The sequence below is a fragment of the Antechinus flavipes genome, chromosome 2 (genome assembly GCF_016432865.1).
Source record: "Antechinus flavipes isolate AdamAnt ecotype Samford, QLD, Australia chromosome 2, AdamAnt_v2, whole genome shotgun sequence".
In the NCBI taxonomy this organism is placed as follows: Eukaryota; Metazoa; Chordata; class Mammalia; order Dasyuromorphia; family Dasyuridae; genus Antechinus; species Antechinus flavipes.
Genome location: NC_067399.1, coordinates 603,033,003 through 603,058,902, shown reverse-complemented (window position 1 = coordinate 603,058,902; position 25,900 = coordinate 603,033,003). Strand labels below are relative to the sequence as shown.

The 25,900-nt window shown below is 36.1% G+C and overlaps 1 protein-coding gene across 11 annotated transcripts in view; it reads right to left on the bottom strand.

The window, feature by feature from the left end:
• TACC2 (transforming acidic coiled-coil containing protein 2) overlaps positions 1-25,900 on the bottom strand; it is a 228,748-nt gene that overhangs the window by 142,821 nt on the left and 60,027 nt on the right. For 10 of the 11 annotated variants that reach the window (XM_051981584.1, XM_051981577.1, XM_051981574.1 and 7 more), the window contains exon 3: positions 17,752-17,874. The exons of the other annotated variant lie outside the window; for it this stretch is intronic. In XM_051981584.1, the coding sequence (XP_051837544.1) occupies positions 17,752-17,874 (123 nt within the window). The remainder of the gene's footprint in view (positions 1-17,751; positions 17,875-25,900) is intronic. 11 annotated transcript variants of the gene reach the window in all.

The following is a 25,900-nucleotide window of genomic DNA, read 5'->3' as shown; positions in this document are numbered from 1 at the left end:
AGAGAAGGTTTTAATATAAGAGTGTCCTCTACTGGACAGACATGGTAACTGTTAAGTGTTCAGGTAGCAATCAGAAGGGACATTTAGCCTACATTAAGTGTTTTTGGAAAAGATCTGTGTTTGGCCAGGGGTCAGGAAGTGGGGAAGGAGTATGGAGGGTAGTTCGGGAGAGAGGAATATCATATGATCCAGCAATAGGGAAACATACCCTCAAAGCCAAAAGAGCAAAAGTCCTGTTTTGCAACTCAAAATCAGTTTTAATTTCTCCAATTCAGCAAAAACCAAAACTACAATGTCTATACAGAGACAAAACTGTGAAGTTTGTAGCTGAGTAGGCCAGGAAGGAATTTGCTTTCTGAACCTCATTCCAGCTGTCCAAACGAGCTGAGGGAGAGAAAAAGGAGCAGGAGAAGCTGCGGGCTCCAAAGCCGGTCCATGGGGCTAAAATGATATGACTCAGCAGTTGAGGTCTCTGAAACCCAGCCACTAGGTCACCATTCGGGAGCCCTGACGATGGAGATTTCACAGCCTTTATCACAAGGAATGAATTCCTTTGCCTTCTCCTAGGTTTCTGCACCTGTTGTTCATTTCCAAACATATAGTTAAGGCATCATTTTTATTTAAAGAACATTTTGCTTATTTACATTCTTTCAAAATTTAGCTTGTGTTGGCTTTCTAGGATTTAAAGATTCCACTGTAAGAAGTCTACAAAAACCAGCATAAGAAAGCATAGATAAAGCTCAATCGAGTATAACCTTGCTATTTCACAAATGAGAAACTGAGACTCAGAATCTTACCAGTTTTGTAGTTTTTAGCAATTTCCTCATTGGTAAAATGAGGTTGGACCATATAACCTTCAAGGAACCTTCTAGCTGCTCTGAGATGCCATAATTAAATGCCTTTCCTGAAGGCCACAAAGCTAGTCCCAGGTCTCCTCATTCCCAATCTCAGGCTTTTTCCAATATGCAGGGTCTAGCATATAGCATATAGGGTCTTAACATATGTCTGCTGACATGCAGAACATCAGGGAAAAATGTATAAGAGAAGCTGGAGACCATGGTTTATACTTGGAAATATGGGAAGGGGAGAAGAGGGAGCAAATCTTTTTATATAAAAATACTTTTGATTGTTCATGAAGACAAATGTAAAAATTTTATTTGGAATAAAATAAAATATTAACAAATCAGACCCCAGAGGGAGCATGTTACAATACATAGAGGGACTGCCTCAAAATCTGACACCCTTGGTTCAATTGCTATCTCCAATATATACTGGCTCTATGACCCTGGACTAGTCACTTAACTTCTCATCTTCCCCATCCCCACCCCCATATAACCCTGATATGTCTCAAAAACTTTTATTTACGGAGAAGGTGCCGTACTCTGTGTTGTAGAAAAAGCTCACCAAGAGCTCTTTTACAATCACTATGACCACCACCAGTGACAGCACAGCTCTAGTATGTCTCCACACCCACCAAACCTCACAAATTTGGCTTTTGTAAACAGCTGGAAACTGGGTGGGCTAGACTCTACTTTGGAAGGGAAGAAACCCTAGATAAAAACTTAATAAAATAACTAATATGGAGGGTGAAAATTTTAAACTAGGAGAATTGCTTTAGAAGTAAAATACAAATAATGGATAAGCTGGGAGCAGGAAGGATGAATTAATAAACAGAATGTTGAATTGGAATCAGAAGGGAACTGGTTAAATCCTTCTTTGGACACTTACCATTATTTGACTCTGGACCAGTAACTTAACCCTTGAGGGTCAACCCTGTAGGATTTATTTTCTAAGTCAAAGAAAGGTTGTGGTCTGTCTCCTCTATTAAAGTCCAAACAGATACTGATGAAATAGCAAATCCTTAGCACATCAATCTAATGAATTTATAACTATAAGCTATTTTCACTTATTTATTCAGTAAACATTTATTGTCTAGTCTACAGCTAGAACCCTGGTTTTTGCTACTGCACATGCTCAAAAGTAATCAAATGTCATTTTAAGAACACTGTATCATTCTGATGCCTCAATGATTTAGATAGTACTTATGTCCCTTACCCCTGTTGCCCCAGCTGCCATTCTGAATAAATATACAGTCTGATTCCACTTGCTAAGGCTCTAAGAATTCCAATTTTGCTGCACCTCTGTTGGCATCTTTACAAACTGTTAAGTCATTAGAATTGATAGAGACAATAATTATCTAATTTAGCATGGTTCAGTATGATTGATCTGATCTTACAAGGAGATGTTTTGGGCCAGAACTTGAAACAAGGTACTAAGTACAACTGATAGAAACAATGCTTGTGTTCAAACTTTTAGAGAGCTCATATAAGCAAGAAGTATTTAAGTACTCATTGGAGTTCACACGTATGGGAGATTCACAAAGTAAACTTTGTAATTTTGTGAATTCACACCTCCCATGAAGATCTTAGGGCCAGAGCACTCTGGGAGAACCCATAATCCCACTCTCATGAGGATCCCATAATCCCACTCTCTCAGAGGAGATCATAAATAAGAAGCAGACAGAGGCTCAGTTAGTTAGTTCAGCTGAAAAGATTGAGAGGGGAGCGTCAAGTGAGTTCAGTTGAAAAGATTGAGAGGGGAGCATTGGTCAGTTCAGTCAGAAGCCCTCTCTCAGAGGCAAGAGAGATTCATTCCAACTTTCACCTTGGTGCTGGCTGGAGACATTCGGAATTGAGCTAGAGGAGTCAGATCCATTCCATTTTCCACCTTTGTGCTGGCTGGAGGCTGAAGGACAAACCTTTGGATTTGGAGACATTCGGAGGGAGCTCTTGGGACCAAGCAGAGAGATAGGCCACCAAGAAAACTAACCGGACTATTTTGGAGGAAGCAATAAATGATCTGAACTTTTATCACCTGGCTGCGTTTGGGTGATTATTACTTTTAACTGAAACTAAGGCTGCCTCCAGAAAACCTCTCCAAGAAACCTGCTCCCAGAGAAAACCATTATATTATATAAAAGGAGAACACCATATACTTTCTTTGGTTAAAGGTGTACTCCTTTAGATCTGATTCCATATGAGAAAGCAGTGATGAGTCAAGAGAGAAAATCCACATTAATATTGAGAAAGAAACATAAAAAATAAGTAATGTGTTCCCTGCAAACTAAGGGAAAATATGAGGTAGAGAAAATACCAATCAACCCACAGGCAGCTCCAGTAAAGAAAACCTAAGAGTATCTATAAGATTGTAGGGCTCCTAGAGGCTCAGATGTTTAAGGGGGGAAAGAAGTCCATACCAGCCAAATGAAGGATGTAAATCCATTGGCTCTAGCACACCAAATGCCAGTCATAAAACCTTGCATCACATGGAGTTATAACACGTTACTTTGACTTCTTCACTGTTCTCTTTTTTGCTAGTTTCCTATGCTGGAAGATACTGTGAGTCCTGAATGAGTCACTGAAATCTCCCACAGGGCATCCCAACCTCATAGCTCTCCCTGTATCCTTCCATCTTATTATCCATGGAATTCTTCACCACCACACCCTTCCTGCTCTGGTCTGCATTGCATTAGCTCAATTGGTCCAAACAAATCACTCAACAATTAAGAACAGTAAATTCTCATCCTTCCCTCCTTCCTACCTCCCACTCATTTGTTTCCCTCTTCTCCCAGCACTCACTAATAATTGTCAGGCTCAATAAGGTATAGAAAAACAGAGCGACTCGATACACTGAGGATATAACCAAGTCTCAAAAAGTAAATTAAAATAACAAAACACAAATTTAAAAACAGGGAGATATCTGCCAAGAGAAAAATAGCCCAGGCTGAGATTTTTCTGTTTAATATGTGAAACTCTTCTGCTCTTCACTATATTAAGTTCCTCCAATACATGGAATGCAGTTTTCATGTGTCCTTAGCTGGTGTTTGAAACATCTGTAGACTCAGCAAATATCCTTGACCAGAGCAGCTTCTAACCAGAGAGAAGAAGATGATGATGACTTAAATGTGGTCTAACTCGTCTTCAGTGACCTGATTATGTCACTCATATGTCAATCCTTGTCATTTGGTACTCAATTAATTAAGCCCAAGATGATTCTGGGATGTCCACCGCATCACTTGGCAAGTTCCCTTCCAACATGGCTGGTGCTCAGACATTTGCTAACTATGTGACTCCAGGCAAAACACTTAACCCTTGCTTGCCTTGATTTCTTCATCCATAAAATGGGGATAATAATAGCACCTATCTCCCAGGGTTGTTGTGAGAATCAAATGAGATAATAATTATAAAGTGCTTAGCAAAGAGCCTGGCACATACTAAGTGCTACTATCTACTAACATTGAGTCATCCAGCTACTGTTAAGTGCTATATAACAGCTAGCAGCTATTAGCTAAGGGCTTACCTGGATTGATCAGCCAGAGGGCCTTTCTCCTGGAGATGCCTAGCCTTTTAAAAGTGAGATTCCAAGGGGCCACTGAGGCAATGCTAAAGTTTACTATAGAATCTACCCCACCCCACTCTATCTTTAAGGATTAAAGAATATTTAATGGAAAAACCTAAGAAGAATCTTGGGGGAAAGTTATAGAACTGAGGTTTCATCAACAAAGAGGGGGCATGGATAAACAAGACACAGAAATTTAATATTTAACATGTCTAAGTTATGCAAAACTAATGAGGACCCATAAACTAGTAATGCTTATTTCTCTTGTTCAGTGCATCCTATTTAAAATGTGCACATTTCAGTAGGGCAGGTCCTAGGAAAACACACATACTTGGATTTAGTTTCAAAGGATTGGTGAAAATTCCCCCATACCCTGTCCAAAATTTAGCTCCCCAGTTATCTCAATTGTGGTGTTCTTTTCTCTTCTTTAAAATAATATAAAGGTTCTCTCTGGGAGCGAGTTGGCTTCTCAGGGAGGTTTTCTAGAGGCAGTTTTAGTATCAGTTGAAAGTAATAATCACTCAAAATGCAGCCAGGTGTTAAAAGTTCAGATCTTTTATTGCCTCTAATACAGCCCGGTTAGCTTAGAGGTCTATCTCTCTGCTTGGTTCCAAGAGCTCCCTCCAAATGTTTCTGAATCCAAAGGTTTGTCCTTCAGCCCAGCCAGCACAAAGGTGAATCTATCTTGCCTCTGAGAGAGGGCTTCTGGCTCTCAATCTCCCAAAGTGCTCTGCGTCTGCATCAGATTGATCCTCTCCAATCTAATTCAGCTGAACTCTCCTCACTGGGCCTCTGCTTTCTTCTTACATATCAGAGAGCGGGATTATGGGTTTTCTCCCATAGTGCTCTCTGGCCCTAAGAGCTTCAAAGGAGGTGAAAATTCGGATATTTCATGCTAAACCCTGAAATCTCCCAAACATGTGAACTCCATTGAGTAAAGGTGTGAACACAAGCATTGTATCAATTAGTTCTACTTGGTACCTTATTTCAGGTTCTGGCCCAAAACATCTTCTTGTAAGATCAGATCAATGATCTATCAACTCTAATGAGTTAGCAGTTTGTAAAGATTCCAACACTCAATGATTTCTGATATTTCTTCAGCAATGGGAAAAACTTTCATTCTCTAATGAGAGACCAAATTTAAAATGCCTATACTCTGGGAAGAAATCAACCACAGGTTTAAATTGTCCCTGAGGAACAATGCCTAATGTTGAATCCTTGCTGAAGAATAGGTTTGGATTTTGGGAATACTAGATATGAAGAAATTGTATCTAGCATAATACAGAGAAGGATAATTTATTTCATTTGTAGCCACATCACCCCATTCACCTTTCAAAGATTAAATCAACTTGCTATGTGAATCCTTCCCAGCCAGCCAGCTAGCTTGTAGTGAGTAGTCTAGCCTCCTTTGAAATCTTCCTATAATAACAACACTTAGCATTTATACAATACTTTTTAAGGTTTGCAAAGCACTTTATAAATATCACCTCATTTTGCGCTTACAAAAAACCCTGAGAAGCAGGGGTTATTATTAGCCCTATTTTAAAGTTGATAAAACAGAGACCTATAGATCTTAAGTGACTTGACCAGGATCATCTGACTATTAAGTATTTGAGGCTATATTTGAAAGCAGGTCTTCCTAACTCCAGATCCAGTGTTCTAACCACTGTACCACCTTATGGGCATTTTATATGTACTTCTCAGTTGTTAGGAATATGCTGTATTCCATTGTTAATCACCTTTATGTAATTTGATAAAGCATACCTTCTAGAAAACAAAGACTATCTATCTATCTAAATGTATCTATGTAAATATATAAACATATATGTGCATATATGCATATACACCTTCTGTTTCTCTCTTACAGAAGAAAACACAATAATTTTCACATAGGCGGTTCTCAATAAATGTTTAGAGAGGAGGGAGAGGAGGAAGGAAGAGAGAAAGAAAGAGAGAGAGAGAGAGAGAAAGGAAGGGAAGGGGGAGAGAAGGAAGGAAGAAAGAAAGGGAGGGAGAGAGAGAAAGAGAAAAAGAGATGAAAAGAAAGAGATGGAAAGAAAGGGAAAAAGAAAAAAGAAAGAGAAAGAAAAAAGAAAGAGAAAGAGAGAAGGAAATAAAGAAAGAAAGAGAAAGAAGGAAGGAAAGAAGAAGGAAGGAAAGAAGGAAGGAAGGAAGGAAGGAAGGAAGGAAGGAAGGAAGGAAGGAAGGAAGGAAGGAAGGAAGGAAAGAAAGAAAGAAGAAAGAGAAAGAAAGAAAGAAAGAGAGAGAAAGAAAGAAAGAAAGAAAGAAAGAGAGAAAGAGAGAGAGAAAGAAAGAAAGAAAGAAAGAGAGAAAGAAAGAAAGGAGGAAAGAAAAAGAGAGAGAAAGAGGAGGAAAGAAAGAGAAAAAGAAAGAAAAAGAAAGAGGAAGAAAGAAAGAGAGAGAAAGAAAGAAAAAAAAAAGAAAGAGAGAGAAAAGCCAGGTTTGTGCAAAATCAGAGACATATGCTGACTCCTAACTCTGCCCTAGGCTGGTGGCATTTCACCAGCTGAAAAAGGTAATAATGCCTTTGTGATCCTATCTTGCAAAGGCAGAGTACAGCATCATTTGCCTTCAGGATAATGAGTAAGGCTTCCTTTTCCTTTCCTGTCCAGTTAATTCTTCCTTGTATAGCTATCTACAGAAACATTTGTGTGAATGCAGTAATGTGAACATACTATTCGGTGCCTTGAAATTTACTAAAGTATCAGTGATGGGAATACATTTATTTTGGTATATACATATATATATATATTATATATACACACATACATACAAATAGATAGAGATAGATAACCAATGATATGTGATAGAATTGATATCCTTATACACATAAAAATTTAAAGCAAAAAAAGAAAAATGTACAACTCTTTGATTGTTTTAACATTTCTAGACTAGGTAAGTTTATAATAATCTATTGGTTTTCATGCAAAGCAAAGTTGCGGGAAGAGGTACAGGAATTCTCAGGAGACAGCATCATTCTGTGGGATGACTGACTCATTCATAGGAGTGGTTATACTACTTCCTAAAAGATAAAAAAAAGTGTGGGGGAGAAGTGATGTTGAAAAATCCAATATTTTAGTAGAGTTGTGACATTGCTGATAGATAGTTATATAACTTTGGGCAACTCATTTCCTTTCTCAGGGCCCCAGCTTCTGTCTCTGTAAAAAGAGTGGGTTGAAAAAGATATCTAAGGTCATTTCTATTTCTGACATTGAAGGATTCTAAATGATTGACTGAAAAAAGGTTTATCAGTTTTGTTGCTCTAACCTATTTCAAATATGGGATGGCAAAGGAAATTGAGTCAGGTGGGTTGGTCTGTATTTAGATTTGAATTTTTTAAATATCCATTTTGGATCTTATGGAAAGAAATCATAGACAGAAGAAAAGGAAAGGGAGAGATGGGAGAAATAAGAGAAAAAAGGAGAAAGGAGAGGAGAAAGAGAGACAAAAAAGAAGAGGGGGAAAAGAAAGAGAAGGAAAGGGAGAAAGAAAAAGAAAAGGGGTAGAGAGGAAGAGGGAAAGGGAGGAGAGAGAGAGAGAGAGAGAGAGAGAGAGAGAGAGAGAGAGAGAGAGAGAGAGAGAGAGAGAGAGAGAGATTGTTTTTTGCGGTGTTGGTAGTCATCAAGCCATAATCCAGTTACACATGTAACCTCTGGAGTAGGTAAGTAAATTTTTAAAAGTTTTCCCAGCAATTATTTGGGTTCTGTTTGAGAACAACACATGTCCAATTGTAGTGATGTACTGTCAACAACTGGTGTTCTTTTGTTCTCTGTACAAAGGCTTTTGAGTATTTCTTGGCAGATCTTACAGTGAACTGATTGCTAATTTCATTTCAGGGACTGGCTAGAGTTGCCAAACCAAACCTCTCTCCAAGGACAAACACTAAACTGACCTAAGGGGTGAGCATTAGGCTATCACTGTAGGGGGAGATAAGTGCCCCTGAGGTGGAAACCTAATATATAATTCCTTTATGGGACAGCTGGAGTGACAGTGCCTTATCTCCTATTTCACATCACCATCTGGAAGATATTTAGCATAATGGCCTTTCTTCAGAGACTGCCCTTTTTTTTTTCCTTTCCAAGTGCACCCGAACACAGAATCATTAGAGCCAAAACTAAGCTCAAATTAGTAGTGAAAATGTATGTTGTAAAGAAAAGAAATGCTTTGAAACTGAACTTTTGACAAACTTTAGGCCTATCAATGACAGGCTCTGGGCAAGTGGTCCAAAGAGGATTTAGAATTTAATTAAACTCTCTTGGGAGATCTACAATATCAGAGCAGCCCGGACTCAGAAAAGCTTGTCTTTGAAAAGCTCTGAATTGGAAATCAGAACATATGTTGAAATGGTGATAAACTGGATCAAATGCTGTGCAATGAAACTCTTTTTTTTTTTTTCAAGTAAAACCAGCTAACTCCCATCACTAGCAGGACATGAGCTGTACATATACAAGTGCTTATGTGTACATAAGTAAATCACATATATGTGGTCAATGCTATCAAATATTTGCTGGAGGGTTATTCCCAAATATTTGCTGGTGGATATACCCAGCAAGTTCTCATTCCAAACTGGTCTCCTAATTCCTTTCCTATTAGAACCTTCCTGGGTTATACTATCTCCTTCCCCCAATAAGGAATATAATTTTAAAATTGGCTTCTTCCAAACTGTGAGAAAGGAAAACATTACCCCAAAAAAGAATGAAAAAAGGTTCCAATATCTAAATGACTACTGAATCATCTATTATTTCTGTCCTTTCCTCTTGCTAAACAAACGTTATCACTTATTTGCTATGTGCTTATTGTGTACAAATCCCTATATAAAGGATTATTCAGGGACACAAAACCAAGCATACAGTTCCTGATATCCTGGAATTTCTCACTTATTTGCAGAAGGGAAAATACACACATCTAAAGCTTCTAGGGAAAAAAAAAAACATTACACATATTAAGCTGCTAAAAAGAAAAAAAAGGAACAGTATGAAGCAGTTAGATGTTCTCTAAAGACTTCTCTATCTCTAAAAATCTTTGAATCTGAATATAAATCAATGAAGCATGGACAAGATAATCAAGATTCTAGTGTGTTGCATAAATATACAAGTGAACCTCAATCTATTCAAGCTAATTTCTGGGAAACAACAAAGCAATTATTTTTGATCAAACAAAATAAATTTTAAAATGCACCATACCGAGTAAATTGGCTAAAGAAAACCTGTGGTGATTTCTTTTGTAAAAATGAATCATCACTTAATTTATCTGTTTTGTAAAGTCTAATTCTGGCATAGCATACCATTTTCATAAAATTAGCAGGTACTCTGGTGCAATGGACAGACTCCTAGGGTTAACATCAAGAAGATTCAATTTCAAATCTGTTTCTAACTACCCATATGACTACAGTTAAGTCACAACTTCCCTGGGGCTCAGTTTCCTCATCTGTAAAGAGATGACCTTAAGGATCTCAAGGAGCTATAAATCTATGCCCTTGTAGGTCTCCCTAGGCAACTCCCTGGGTCTTATCCTCTGACTCAAAAATTTGGTCTACATTGGGGAAGAGAGAGAGTTTCCACACAAGGAATTCCCTATACTTCTGAAACAACATTCTTGGAGAATGTGATCTCATGTGTGTGACAAATAGAGCCCTAAATCACATCAAAATACAGAAAAACAGAGTTATCTAACTGAGGTGGTGATAGGCAAAACAAGAAGGCAGAAACCAGGACCACTTCTCAGAGGAATGACTTCTGAAAGCTTTGATCTCTTTCCCAGAGTTTAAATACTGATTTAAATTCTACAACCTGCTCAGTGTATATGTGATTTTTTTTGGCAAAGCTTTGACAGTATAACAGCTGGCCCAGCTACTTTGTTGTAAGCCAGAGATCCTACCTTCAGACCAAAAAATCAATCACCAGATATTTATTCTATTCATATGTGTCTATATACATGATACATATAATATCTACACAGGAATTTGCATATCTATGTATATGTATATATATAATATATGTCAATAAACATTAAGTGCCTACTCTGTGTCAGGTACTATAATAAGCACTGGGGAATATAAAAAGAAGCAAAAGACAGCTCCTGCCCTCAAGGAGCTTACAATCTTGTACAAACCTATAACATTTATTTTAATATACATATGTGCACATATACATATAGATAATATATTGTGCATGTATGTATGTACAAGTATGTATACATACATACACATACCCATACCTGCCAAAATTTATTAGCTTTTGAGGGAGCTGAGGGAGTGTATGGGGTGACAACCAAGGAATTATCATTTAATTTCATGAAAATGAATGAGATAACAGTAAATCTGGGTTTCAAGGATTTAAAGTAGGAGATCATGGGATAGATAGTCTCAGAATCCCTGTAGGAAGATCTTAAGACCAACAGGGAGGTTGGGTGGGGTATTACAAGTTCCTCTTATTAACACATTCCAAAGGTAAAGCTAGATGTGTAGCCACCACTATGTTTGATGTTCTGCTCAGTTCTTCAATAATAATCATATTCATCAAAATTTGGTCTTATTAGAAGGCTGATTTTTATAGGGAAAGTAAGAATTTATCTTCCCTTTTATTCAGTAAAAACAACTGTTAGAGGGAAAGTTGAGGCAAAAGAGCTACAACGTCCTCCCATTCCTTTTTCTTCAACAAGGGAAAATGAAAGAGAGAAAGACAGACAGATTGATAGAGACAAACAAAGACACAGAGAGAGAGACAGAGAAGGGAGAGGAAGAAACAACAGAAGCTTTTTGTTCTTTCAAGACTGAGCTTTTAAAAATCTCTAACATTAGGGTGGTTCCAAATTTTTAAAATAGGCCTCTACGTAATCATTTTTAAAAACTAAACTGGAATTGCTCTTTCATAGGTTTTCAACAAAATGAGGTAAATGTTAAATGAAATTAGAAGAAAAAAGTCATTCATTCTTTGTTCAAATACTTTATCCACAAGTTTCTTCCTCTCCATTAGTTACCTTTCTCTCCCCACTTCAATAATGCAACCTATTCTTTCTAGTAGGACAAATGCAAAGTGCTTTATAAACCTTATACTATATAAATAGTAGCTATTATTAGTAATAATTTTTATTACTCTTATTTTATTTTTCTATTACAAGTAAATATATATATATAAAATTTTTGTCCTAAATTCTCTCCCTTTCTCCTTTTCTTTACCCTTCTTTGAGAAGGCAAGTAACTCAATATAGATTATATATGAATAGTCATGCAAAACATTTCCCTATTAGCCATGTTGTAAAAGAAAACATAGATTGAAAAATAATAAAAATAACCAAAGAAAGTAAAAAAAAAGTATGCTTCAATTTACATTCAGAAGCCATCAGTTCTTTCTCTGGATATGGACAGCATTCATAATGAATTAAGCATAATTCATAATAAGAATTGTTTTAGAACATCATATTGCTGAAAATAGCAAGGTCATTCACAACTGATCATCATACAATGTTGCTATTACTGTGTACACTGTTCTTCTGGTTCTGCTAAATTCATTCTACACTGGATCATATAAGTCTTTCCAGGTTTTATCTGAAAGCATCCTGCTTATTATTTCTTATAACAATAATTACTGCATCACAATGCTTAAAGGCAGCTAAGTGGTAAAAATAAGTAGAGCATTGAGCCTCAAGTCAGGAAAATCTGAGTTCAAATCCAACCTCGAACACTTGCTAGCTGTATGATTCTGGGCAAGTCACGTAACCTCCATTTGCTTCAGTTCCTCATCTATAAAATGAAGAAACACTGAAGAAGGAAATTGTAAACTGTTCCAGTATCTTTGCCAAGATGGTCACATACAGTCTGATGGGACTGAACACAATTCAATTACAACCATACACTATGACTTGTTCAGTCATTCCTCAATTGATGGGTATCCCCTAAATTTCCAATTCTTTGCTACCACAGATATTATTATTAATTATTAAAAATAAATAATCCTGCTCCTATTCTGTTGGCTTAGAAATGAAACTAGTAAGTTTTAAAACTAAGTCAATCCTTTGTCATTTGCATCTTCAATAAATTTTAGCCATTCTTGCTCAGTGTCATGAGATTGTTAAACAGCTTCTTTCCTAGACATTTTATATTCAGCATGATTTGAGGAAAGCAACTTATTTATTAATAAATAACTATAGGAACCAAGAAAAATCGCTCTTGAAAATGGGAGATGACTGTAGAAGTCTCTCCTAGTTCCATCACTCTAGTCATAGAATTGCAGAGGTGAAAAAGACCTCACCAGTCAACAAGTCAAACCCCTACCTGAAAAGGAACCCCTTCTACAAAAAACCAGTAAAAAGTCTCCCAGCTTTAGCTTGAATACCCATCTACCAGTTTCAGAAGCAGTTCACAGGTTAACTGAAAATAAGCAAAATTTTCCTTAGGCCCAGATTTGTCCCTTTGCAACTTCTACCCGCTGTTCCTTAGCTCTATCCTCTGGGACTGTATCCCAATACAAATATTATATCTGTGTGTGTGTGTGTGTGTGTGTGTGTGTGTGTGTGTGTGTGTGTGTTTCCCTATTCTTGCTAGCACTTTGTTCATTCTCCTCACTAGTCCAACAAGACCTCAATTTTAAAAAAATCTTAAAGATCTGTGGCCAACAAGCCTCCTCAGCTGCAGGGCCCTGACTGTACTCCTTAACTAATTATTTACAAGCTATTTGTCAACCTGACCTTTTCTGAGCTTTATTAAGGGTTGACCAGTGGGCAAATAAAGGAAAACCGGATCACTTTAATGAAAAGTCCAGAAATCACAGCTCATCCAAGAGAGTTCATGACCAGCAGGACAAACAGAAGGCAGCATTCCTGAGGAGCTTTGGGGGGGAGGGGGGGAGGGTGGCAAACGGGGGTGGGGGGTGGCAAATGGAACAATGAAAAGGAGGCCTCACTAATTGCAGGGGCAGGATCACCTTCCACCTAAGATTCAGAGTTCTTTTACCTGGTAAAAATCTCATCTCTTAGTGTTTTTTTCTGAAAGAGGCATCTATATTTATTGTGTGACCATGGACAAGTTGTAGTGTTAAGGGCAGTTCTGCAAAGCTATGTGACAGTGGAGTTACCATTCTAAATTAGTGGAAGAAGTCATCCCGACATGAATAAAATCACAGATATAAACCACTGTTTTGCTTTTTAAAAAATAAGTTTTAAAAATGTGACTTTTCAGTTGGTTAAAAAATCTATTAACCCAAATCAAAATATATATGCTGTATATATCCTGCATATATCATTTTATGTATTGTATGCATGTACATGCACCTATGCTGTATATCTTGTATGTATACCAACTTATGTACATGTTGTATTAAGTATATGCACATATGCTGCATTTATCTTGTATGTCCCATGTTGGATAATCTACTATTAGAATGTCTGGTCCTTAATAAGGGAAGAGGATGTCCTTGCTTTTTTTCTATATCCCTAGAAGTGTCTGGAACCTATGAATATTTATTGTTTTATTGATTTATAGTTCTAGGAACATCTGTTTCCTACTCTAAATAAAACTTCCCAAAGGAGAAGTTGCTCCCAATAAGCAGCAAGTCTCTAATTTTTAAAAGATTTGACATTTCTATTAAATATTACATTGAGTCTAAGTATGACTTTTTCCATTGTCTCCAGGCAATTCTTAGAATCAGAACATCCATCTCAATAAACTGCAAAGTCCTGAACTAACTATATGCACCAGAGGCAATTTCATCATCAGTCAGTACTTTTGCTTCTGAGTTGCATTCAGTCAAGTCATCTAAGCAGTTTTATCTGAAGAGACATTTTCCAAAGGTCTTAGTATTGACCATGTTTTGCCTCAAGCTGCCTTTTCTCCATGTCTCTCAACAAAGTGTCATTTTCTTCCTTTTTCAGTAAATAAAATGTCTTCACAAGAAAGGAGGAAGTATTTAATAAAAGATAGGTCCCATATACACCAAAATATTTCTAGCAGTGATTTTTGTAGTGGCAAATAACCGGAAACAAAGTAGATGGTGACTGACGAGAATGGTTAAATAAATCTGGCACATGAATATGTAACAGAATATTACTGTCTGTAAGAAACTGTGAATAAGATGAAAATAGAGAAGCATAGGAAGATTTATATGAATTGATACAAAGTGAAGTGAGTGGAATAAGGAAAACAACATATGGAATAATTATAATCATGTAATGGAAATAACAATTGAAATGGAATTGATTTATGAAGAACAAGTTTGGCACCAAAAATGTCTCTCCCTTATTTGTCGATATGGATAAATATGGGTGAGACATTACATATCATGTCAGTTATAACTGAGATCTTGGTTCATTTTGTTGAACTGTCCTTTTCCCCCTATCTTTATTATTAAGGATGATGCTAGGATAGAGAAGAAAGAACAATATATTGTGAAATCATGGGGGAGGGGAGTAAAAACAAAAGAATAAATAAAAATGTTATTTTGAAGGAAAATATTTTTTAAAATAAAATTAATAGTGACTCTTGAACTTTAAAAACCTTAGAAATACCACTAATGTGATCTAGATCATTTCTTCATCTTTTTCAAATTAGGGTTCAATTTGTTATCCACCTTCAATACAGGGTTTAAATGTAGTGATGAACTGAGTAAATAGGCCACCCATTCAGCTGTGCGCCATACGCTTAAGAAATATGTATTCATCTACTTAGTTTTTATTATGTAGTTTATTGCTATTGTGTATTGATGGATCTAATTAAAGAAGGCTCTATAGTGTTTCTGGACTTGGTGTAATAAGCAAAATGCCACCCACAAGCAAAATAATTTCATCATCATAATATCATTCCTCCTTCATTTATTGATCTGCACATAATATCCTCCAAGATACTGGCAAATTCCTTTGGTAAGATTTCTGAATTGATGTCCTCAACCCTAACCTCTCTCTCTAAGGATCTCAAGTTTCACATCACCAACTGTCTGTTGGATAACTTAGTCTGGAGGCATCTCAAATTCAGTATATTGAAAACATATTATCTCCCCGCAAATAAGATAACATCTCCTTTAAACTCTCCTATTTCTCCTGAGGATACAAGCAAGAGAATCCTGGTCACCCAGATTTTTGCTTTAGTGTAATCTTAACTCTTCCTTCCTTACTCTCAACTCCTACACCCACTCCACACCAAGTGAAATCAGATGTCTATTGATTCTACATCCATAAGATCTCTCACATATGTTCCCTTCTCTTCACTCAAGAATCATTATTCTAGTGAAGAGCCATATCATTTGTTATCTGGATTATTGCAACAACCACATAACTGTTTTCCCAGATTACAGGTTCTCACCTCTCTAGCCCATCCTCCACCTAGCTGTCAAAAGAATCTCTTAAAAGCTTGGGTCTAACCATAGTTAGCTTCAGTATTTCCCTTCTACCCCTAAGAGAAAATACAACTTGCCCTAGCCTTTCACTACTCCTTCACATATTGTGTGATTGAGCCAAGCTGGGCTTATTGTTTGCAGAAAACAGCATCTCCATAACTTTGTAGAGGCTCTCTCTCATGCTTGGAATGTTCTCCCTCTTCACCTTTACTTCTTATAATCCTTGACCTCCTTCCATATGCAGTTCAAGTACTTCTTCCTTCACAAAACTTTTCCTGATTCCTCAGGAATCTTCAAGTTGCATTTTAATCTCCCAAATGGACACAAGCTTCTTCAGAACAGACATTTTTTTTTGTTTTTATTTTGAATCCCAACAATTATGCCGGGATCTTAACAGAGATACAAAAGAAGCCATGGAGATCACCTTAAAGGGATGCTGTTTGCTCCAGCAAAATGCTTTTTGAAAAATTTGGCAAGGAAGGGAAGCCAAGAGATAAAGTTATGCTTTGTTAAACTCTGAAGATATGGTTTTACTCTTTTTTCATATATTTGATAATTTTTTTTGACATTGATTAAGCTTAAAAATAAATAACTAGATAAAATCTTTTCACTAAGGATACCTCTGATACAATCATTCTCAAAAAGATTTTATAAGAATAAGAGAGTAGGCATGTGGGTCAGAAGTTCCCAATTTCTATTCCATCACTTCCCCTCCCCCCTTTTTCAGCATAACACCATATGTGATTTTTTCTATTCTTTTGGAAACTCTCCTTTGAAATATCTTAACTGATATCTGAATGCTTTTCAAATCATGTCACTTCTAATATTGACTTCTTCTGCACATTTTGAGTCTCTTCCAATCATTCTTCAGCTTCATTTTCTTATGTGTCTTTTCAATTCTCTATAAATCCTCAGAAACAAAGGTATCACAGTTCAAATGGGGGCTGTTCAATTATTGATAATAAGATCAAGTTGCTCTAAAATGCTGAGATCTATTCTACTTCATTATCTATTTGTTATCATCCTAATTTTATCTATAAACAGATGGAATGATCTGCCTTAGGTCTTCTGTCAAAGCTTCTACAGGTTACTTTTTCCTCAATTACTTATCGCTGTTTGAGAGGTGACTGCTTGTAATATTTTATCACTAACTTCTGTAATGTTTTACAAGTAAACTTCTATTATAAATTGATGTTTTTTTGTCTGTCGTGTCTCTCCTTGGCAAGATGATTAAATGTTTGCCTGGGGAGGAGGCAGTTTTAGGGTTCTTTTAATTTCCTCACTAAAGTGATTTATTTTATAGTAGTTAAACTTCTCTAAGAAAAGGCAATAAGCCAAGTCATTGATGTTAAATTTTCACATGTCTCAGTTTTCAAAGACATTAGTTTCTTTAATTAGGTCATATAATCACACCCAGTGTTTCTTTCTGTATAATGAGAATAATAATAATAATACACACACTACCTACACACAGTTGTTGCAAAGAAAGCCCTCTGTCAAACTATAAAGCATTACACAAATGTAAGCTATTAGCAATCTTTATCTTCAAGGGAATTTGCCTTTTACTAAGGGCCTTGAAGACCACGATGGAATGAATCTCTAATGATGGATTTTTAGACACTAATTAAAAACCAGAGTGGGATGACTAATATGGAAATATATTTAACATGATTTTACATGTATAGCCTATATCAAATTGCTTGTTTCTTGAAGGAGAAAGGAGAAAGAAAGAAGGAAAGAAGGAATGGCGAAAAATTTGGAGCACAAAATCTTACAAAAATGAATGTTGAAAACTATCTTTACATGTAACAGGGGAGGGGATACTATTATGTGCAAAAAAACAAACAAATAAAACAAGAGAGAATAATGTTCTGCATCCCTCACATGACCACATGGCAGGCTATTTATACTTTTATAATAATAACCATCTCTTAAACCAATCCAGCTAAAGTATAGATGGAGAAGAAGCTGCACATCATTGAGATTTTGTAATCAGATCTCACCATACCTGGAAGCAGTCAGCTCTGCAGTATCTGGGACTGTAACCTCACAGGGAGAAGAATCAACTATAGGCTGCCCTGATGGATGATCAACAGATGCTGTCAAATGAACATCATCTAATGCAGGAGAACTGGAAAAATGGGGAGAAAGAAGGGAAGAGAGCAGAAGTCAAAACTCAGATTTTTGTTTGTTGTTGTTTGATTATTTCAGTCTGACTCATCATGACCCTGTTTGGGGTTCTCTTGGCCAAGATGCTGGAGAAGTTTGCCATTTTCTCCTCCGGCTCATTTTACTGATGAAGAAACTGAGGAAAACAGGGTTAAGTGATTTGCTCAGGGTCACACTGCTAGTATCTGGAACTAGATGAGTCTTCCTGACTCCAGGACTGGCACTCTATCCACTGTGCTACCTAGTGCCCTTCAGATTCGGTTAGGTTTTTGTTTTTGTTTTTGTATTTTATAGATGGATAACTATGTTTGTTACTAATTCAAAATAATATTCCTTTTAACAAGCATTTTATCCCAATCTAAAAAAGATCATGGGCTATGAGACAATTATTGCCCAAGGTATATATGGCAACTTCTCATAGAGATACAAAAGTTCTTTGAATATGTTAGTAATAAAGTCCTTTGGATTCATTCCAATATTTCCTTGCCTCATAATAAATTTCATTCTATGGTAAGGTTCCAGTATGTGTGACTTGCTTTAAAATGGTGCCAAGTCAAGCCATAATCAACTATAGCACACTGGACTCCACTAGGAATTATTTTCCCTAGGGCCACATCTGGACAAAGGATGAATCTACTGCTTTTGTATCTATGTAGAAATCTGTACTTTATAGCACATAAAAGTTAAAGGACTTGCCCAAAATCATATTAGTTGTAAAGTAACTGAACCAAAATTCAAAATCAGGCCTTCTGGTGTGAAATCCAGTATTTTACCCAGACAAAATGAATGTTAAAGAACTTTAAACAATTTTAAAGAGCTACAATTTGAGGCTATATTAGTAGTGTTGCTATAGTGTTAACATGGTAGCTTGTGAGGAAATAAACTAGGGAAAATTAAGAACAAATAAATAAAAATAAGGACAAAGGGAGAGAACTAGAAGTGAATAGTGACCCTTATAATTCCCTCGTAGATAATTATTTGGGAAATGCTGAACTATGGAAATTGAGTTCAAATTTAAATAAAAACAAAACTCAATATGCCTGATTCATTGAAACACACAGATGCCATGAAAGTTCTGTATTATTATTATTATTTTAACATTAAGCAGATTTGGACTTCTTGTTCTAAACTAGAGAAGAATCCAATAACACTGTTTAGCTAACATCAATGAGGAATAATGGTTAACAAAGATGGATTTTCTACATAATCAGAATATTTTGTTGCTCAATGTTAAAACGTTGTTTTATTTATATTTATTTATTTGTATTTATTATCTATTATTAATATATTTATATATATTAAATTAATAAATTTATATTTATTTTATTTATTTATAATAATATTCATATTATTTGATTTAATTAATATTAATAAAATAATATTTATGTTACTAAAATTATATATGTTTAATAAATATAATAAATAAATATAAGATTAATAAATAAATTAAATATATTTATTTATATTTAATATGTACACATTGAATATGAGTTAACCTTTTCTCAATATAGTATTATAGATTCCTGCCCTGGACCATAAAATACTGATCTGTCTGTTTCTTGCTGTCATTTGTTTTCTCTATACTTTCTTTTATTATTCATATCTTCTAATTTGCTGGAGGCTAAGAAATCTAAACACCATTATTTAGGTTATTTGTAAATTAATAGTCAGTAAATTTTGAATAATAGATTAAGGACCTTTCCAACAGAATAAAATGTACAAGTTTTAGGATCTATCTATTTTAGGGGCAGGTAAATTAAAATGATGGAGATAGCAGAGAACTTAAAATCAAGATCTGAGTTCAAATCCTGCCTGAAACACTTACTAGTTACTCTGTGACCCTGGAAAAGTTATTCATTTCTCTCATTCTCAATTTATTCATCTATAAAATGAGGTTGATTGTATAATCTATCTCACTTGTTGTGAGGATTATAAAGAATAACACATGTAAAGATCTTTACAAACTTTAAAGTATTATATAAACACAAGCTATTATTATATTGCAGTTATTATAGCCACAACTCAAAATATTATTGCCTGGATTTTGAAACTTGGCACCATCCTCACTCTATCCATATGTGATCGCTCCCTGCTCTGACTGCCAGTGCACTTTGTAAATCTCTCTAATCATGGTTATTACCTTCCTCCCTTATAGTCCCATTATTTCTTTATATGTCTTATCCTCACATTTTAAAAATAACATTTGTGAGGGCAGTAATTGGGCTTTAATTTTCTTTCATTCACTCTCTGAACTATTTAGTAAGTACCTACAAAGTGCACAGCACTGTGTTAGGCGCTGCTTCTTTGAATCCCATACATGATATTTTATACAGAATAGGTGCTAAATAAATGCTTATTCAATTGTATTATTCCTTCCTAATTTAATTCAACCACAAAATGAATATTACCTCTTTCTCCTCCCACATCATCCTGCCCCTAGTCAGTAATAATCCTTGTCCCCTAGTATTTCAACAAGAATTTGGTTTTCATCTTGTGGGCATTTATCATTCATATTTTTTGCAATTGTTTCTATATAGTGTTTTTACCATGACCACATACATGTCTCATTAGATTGTAAATTCCATGATAGCATCGTCTAATCTAGGAATATACTGGAGGCATCTAGAACCCTACTCTAATGGTTTTGGAAAGCCAACTGTTCAATTTTCATTACCAACATTTATACTACAGAAATCAGTGAACATCACAAATCAGGGTGTGGTTTACTGTTTTGCTGATTATCTAAACTTAAGAAAGCGATAGAAAAAATGTTAATGATACAGATTAAACTTAAAAGCATGCCTTTCATTTTTGAGATCTTGATGTTAAATATTTTACTAGTACATATTTCATAGTAGCACCTAGGTGATTTAGTGAATAAAGTTCTGAGCTTGAAGTGAGGAAGATCTAAGCCCAAACCCTGACTCAGATATTAGTTGTGTGGTGAACAACTTATTAACCTGTCAACCTCGCTTTCCTCATCTGCAAAATGGAGAAAATAATAATATTACATATCTTACAGGACTGTCAGTATCAAATGAGATGACATGGAAAGTTCTACATAAATGTTAGCTATTACTGAATCTTTGCTTTTCCCTCAGTGTTCTGCACAAAGTAGGTTCTAAATAAACTGTCACTGAAGTTGGTCCCCAGAGCATTGAGACCTTCTTATAAGTGGGGTGTTACTAGAATAACATTTCTCACCTGGCTAAATATATTCAGGAAGGAAGAGTAGTAAATCTACTTCTGCAAATATTTTTCTAATTCTGTTCTGATGGCTGTGAGGTTAACATGACTAAAGTATTTTTTCTTTAACCCCCCCAAAAAATCCATTATGGTTTCACAATCAGCTGCTGAAAAACAGCTGCAAACAGCCCACTGTAAGCTGAGTCAGGCAGCTGAGGGATTCAGCTCACTAGTCAAATGTAATCAAAATGAAGCTTTTATCAACGAGAGCTTTTCCAAAAAGAATCTGGAGTCACTAAAATTTCAGAGAGTGAGTTTCTAAAACTTATACTAGAGCACAAAGTAAAGTTTATCAGAATGGTGACTGGTATTCAGGTCAAGATATATTAATGTTGGCTGAAGGAACTTGCAATGTTGAACCTAGAGACGAGAAGATTCAGGAAGGACATGATAATTGTATTGAATTATTAGATAGATGGTTATATGGAAGAGGGGCTTCTAGGTGGTACAATGGATAGAGCGCTGAGCTTAGTGTCAGGAACACTCCTCTGGCCTCAGGTACTTACAGGTACTTACTAGCTATGTGTGTTTAGGTAAGTCTCTTAACTCAGGGTTGTCTCAGTTTCCTCAGCTGCCAAATGAGCTGGAGAATGCATTTATCTTTGCCAAGAAAACCTCAAATGGGGTCATGAAAAGTGGGATATAACTGAAAAGTGACTGAACTAAGTAAGATTTTCTCTGCCAATGCACACCAGCACCTCATTGAAACGAAAGAGTCTTGGAGATCTGGATGAAGCACTGAGAAATTAAATAATTTGCTCAAATTCAGTATAGGGCAGACTGCTGAGATCTGAACATTCTGAGTTTCATCTTTTTGCCTGGATTATTGTGATTCCAGGCTACATTTGGTGATGGCATGAAACAGTAAAGACATTCCTAACAATTAGATTGGTTATAGGCATCATTTTAATGATTCTGCTCTAAGAATTTGGACAGTGTTCACATTTCTCCAAGACACCTGTGCATTGATTGGTTTTAGATGTGAATTCCCAGATACTCAGTTTAGTAGGCCTTACAGAGAATGGCTGGTGTTGTCATTGAGGGTGAGACAAATAAGGCTTCTGCCCCCTTTTAAATTCCTTAGATTACTCAAAATCATTGATTCATTAAATAAAGTCCCTAATATTTTTAGTATTTCAAGTAGGTCACAAAGTACCTTGTGAGGCGTAATAGTCCTGTGAAACTGATGCTAAAACTCACAGAATTTCAGAGTTGGGAGAGAATTCAGGGGATATCCAGCACAACCCACATTCTCCAAAAAAGAATCCCTTTTACAAATATCTGAGAAGTGATCATCCAGCCTTTGCTGGAAAACCAGCTTTAAATTCATCTAATTGTCCTATCTACTTTGTTCTCATCTCTCCAAATTTTGTACAAAAATAATATAAAGAACTAGCAAATATATTGCTAAAATCTGACAAATCTATTCACTGCTTCCCCCAATAATCTATCAGTTTAGTTTTAAAAAAGGAAAAAAGGAAGGGAGAAAGGAAGAGAGAGAAAAGAGAGGAAAGTAGAGAAAGAAAGGGAAGGAGAAGAAAGGGGAAAGAGAAGGGAAGGGAAGGCGAGGAGAGGAAAAGTGAGGAAAGGTGAGGAAAAGAGAGTAGAGGAAAGAAGAGGAGAGGAAGGAAAGGGAAGGGAAGGGAAGGGAAGGGAAGGGAAGGAAGGGAAGGGAAGGGAAGGGAAGGGAAGGGAAGGGAAGGGAAGGGAAGAGAAGGGAAGGAAAGAGAAGGTAAGAGGAAGGGAAGGGCTGAGAAGGGAAGGGAAGGGAAGGAAAGGGAAGTGAGGGATGGAGAGGAAAGAAAGGAAAGGAAAAAAAAGTTACACTTGTATAATCCTTTCTTGGTGAAGTTTTACTTCTTTTTTTCTGATGTTCATTAACCATCCTGTTTGTAATTCAGTCTTTCTCTCCACCAATCCCCTCCTCAACCTCCCAGGAAATCAAAGTCAAACTCCTCGGCCTCTAGATTGCAATTTCAATTTTCTTCCTTTTTTTGAAACTCAAGGCAACAATTGCATATTTCCCCCATTTTTACATGAAATCTAAAGTCCAGAAATGTAAAGAAAATTGCCCAAGATTCCACAAGAAATAGGTGGTAGAACCAAGATTCAAACCCAAGCTTCCTGCTTGGCTGGGTTGAATGGCAGCTAGGAAAGTTAAGTAATGATACACTTGGCTGATGAAGATGAAGTAGTTTAGTTTAGGACCAACTATGGACCTTGTTCTGCTAGGATACAAGATAGATTTCCCCACAGACTTCTAGGAAGTCTTTGTTTTGCTTTGTTTTGTTTTGTAAATAAAATCACAGAACGTTAGAGCTGAAAGGATTTTAGAGATCATCTAGGCAGCTAGGGACACCATGTAATCCCCTGGAATCAGTTCATATCCAGCCTCAGACACACATACTAAGAGTGAACCTGGGTGACATTCACCCTCTATCTGCCTCAGTTTCCTCATATGTAAAATGAGAATAACAGGACCTCTCACTTTATTATGAGGACCAAATGAAATAATGCTTGTAAAGTATTTAACACAGTGCCTGGTAGATAACAAGGGTTATAGCTATTATTATTATCTAGTTCTAAACCCTTGATTTTTTTGTAGATTAGGAAGCAGAGGACCATGATCACACAACTAATTAGTGGTCAAAATGAGCCTAGAATTCTGGTTTCCTGACTCTGTACCACCCTGCTATTATCTTATACCTTTCCTCTAGAGATCTTGGGACTTTCTTATGAAACTGTCAGCCTTACATATTATGTGGAATTTCAGCTCATTTCTAGGAGGTAAGAAAGTAACCTCCTCATTTTATAACTTGAGGGATTCAGTAATGCAAAGTCAGTCAGCAAAAGTGGAGATAGAATTCAGACCCAGATTGTGCTTCTTGAGGGCATGTGAGCATATCTAAATATTCTGAAACATGGGATCACTGAAAGGAAGCTTTTTCAGGTTGAAACATGGAGTCAGTGACTTTCTCATTCTTGCCTATTAGCCTAGATGCTCCTCAGGGCCAGAATATGAATCACATTCTACACCCTAATGAGCTCAGGCAATTGGGACTTCAGAAAAGTCTGTATTTTCAGGTTGAACATATTCCTAATGTCTACATCTTTTTTTTAATTAAAGCTTTTTATTTTCAAAACATATGCATGGATAGTTTTTCAACACTGACCCTTACAAAATCTTGTGTTCCAATTTCCTCCACCTTCCCCTAGATGGTAGGTACTCCAATATATGTTAAACATAATAAATATAGATAGTATATCCAATTATATTTCTACAATTATCATGCTACACAAGAAAAATCATATCAAAAAAGAAAAAAATGAGAAAAACTAAAATGCAAGCAAACTTCAACAAAAAGAGTGAAAATGTGATGTTGTGGTCCACACTCAGTTCCCATAGTTCTCTCTCTGGGTGTATATGGCTCTCTTCATCACTGAACAATTGGAACTGGTTTGAATCATCTCATTGTTGAGAAGAGCCACGTCCATCAGAATTGATCATCATATAGTATTGTTGTTGAATTATATAATGATCTCCTGGTTCTGCTCATTTCACACAGCATCAGTCCATATAAGTCCAGGACACTCTAAAATCATCCTGCTGATCATTTCTTATGGAACAATAATATTCCATAACATTCAGATACCATAAGTTATTCAGCTATCCTCCAACTGATGGCTATCTAACGGCTACATCTTAAGAGAGATGACCATAAACTGCATTCACAACTCTGTTTAAACTTCATTTCTTTTAGATACTGTCTTGCCCTCTTTGAACAACTAGATAACGCAGGGGATAAAGTGCCAGGACCAAAGTCAGGAAGATTCATATTGAGTTTAAATCCAGCCTCAGATACTTACCAGTTGTTTGCCTCAGTTTCCTCATCTGTAAAATGAGCTAGAGAAGGAAAATGTCAGACTACTCTAGTATCTTTGCTAAGAAAATCTCAAAGGACGTGACTGAAATGACTAAACAACAAAACTGCCCACTTCAAGTCACACATCAGCAGAAACTCTAATACAATCAATTAAAATTGGAGTCAAATAAACAGAGCAAAGAAAACCAAAGGAATTAAACAGAAAACTGCCTATATAGAAAAATAACTTGAAGAGAACCTTGCTATTGAAGGATTACTACTTTGGGCTCGGGAGATCCCAATACCAGAGCTGACATTTACACCGATTTGCACTGTCATTCCCTTTTGAGGGAATTGCTCAATTCTTTCTTCTGAAATTTCTGTGATTTGTGAAATGAGGTTATTTAAAGGTTTTTTAGTAAGATACCAAGAAAGATACAGTATATATAGTTTGCCACAAGAGGCTGAGAAAAAAGATATTAGCTTTGCATATTTTAAGACCAATGTGTCATAAATTATTAGAACATTACAAATTAGAGATCATATAATCTAACTTCTTCACTTTACACAGGAAGAAACTGAGGTCCCAGAGACTTGTCCATAGTAACAAAATACCAAATTCCTTAGTTCTTGATAGAAAATCATCAAACTATAAAATGTTAAGAGTTGTCAAGGACTTTAGAAGTCACTCAAATCAAACTCCATATTTTACATATGAAGCAACAAGGGTCTATGGAGATGCATTAACTTGGCCAAGGTCATTCTGGCAAGATGAAAGGCTAATGGCTAGAACTTTGGGGTAAAAACTAAGGCTTACATGACTTTTTTGTGTCCTGGATCATTGAGTGCCCTTGAGGAAAAATCATTTCATTTCTTAGT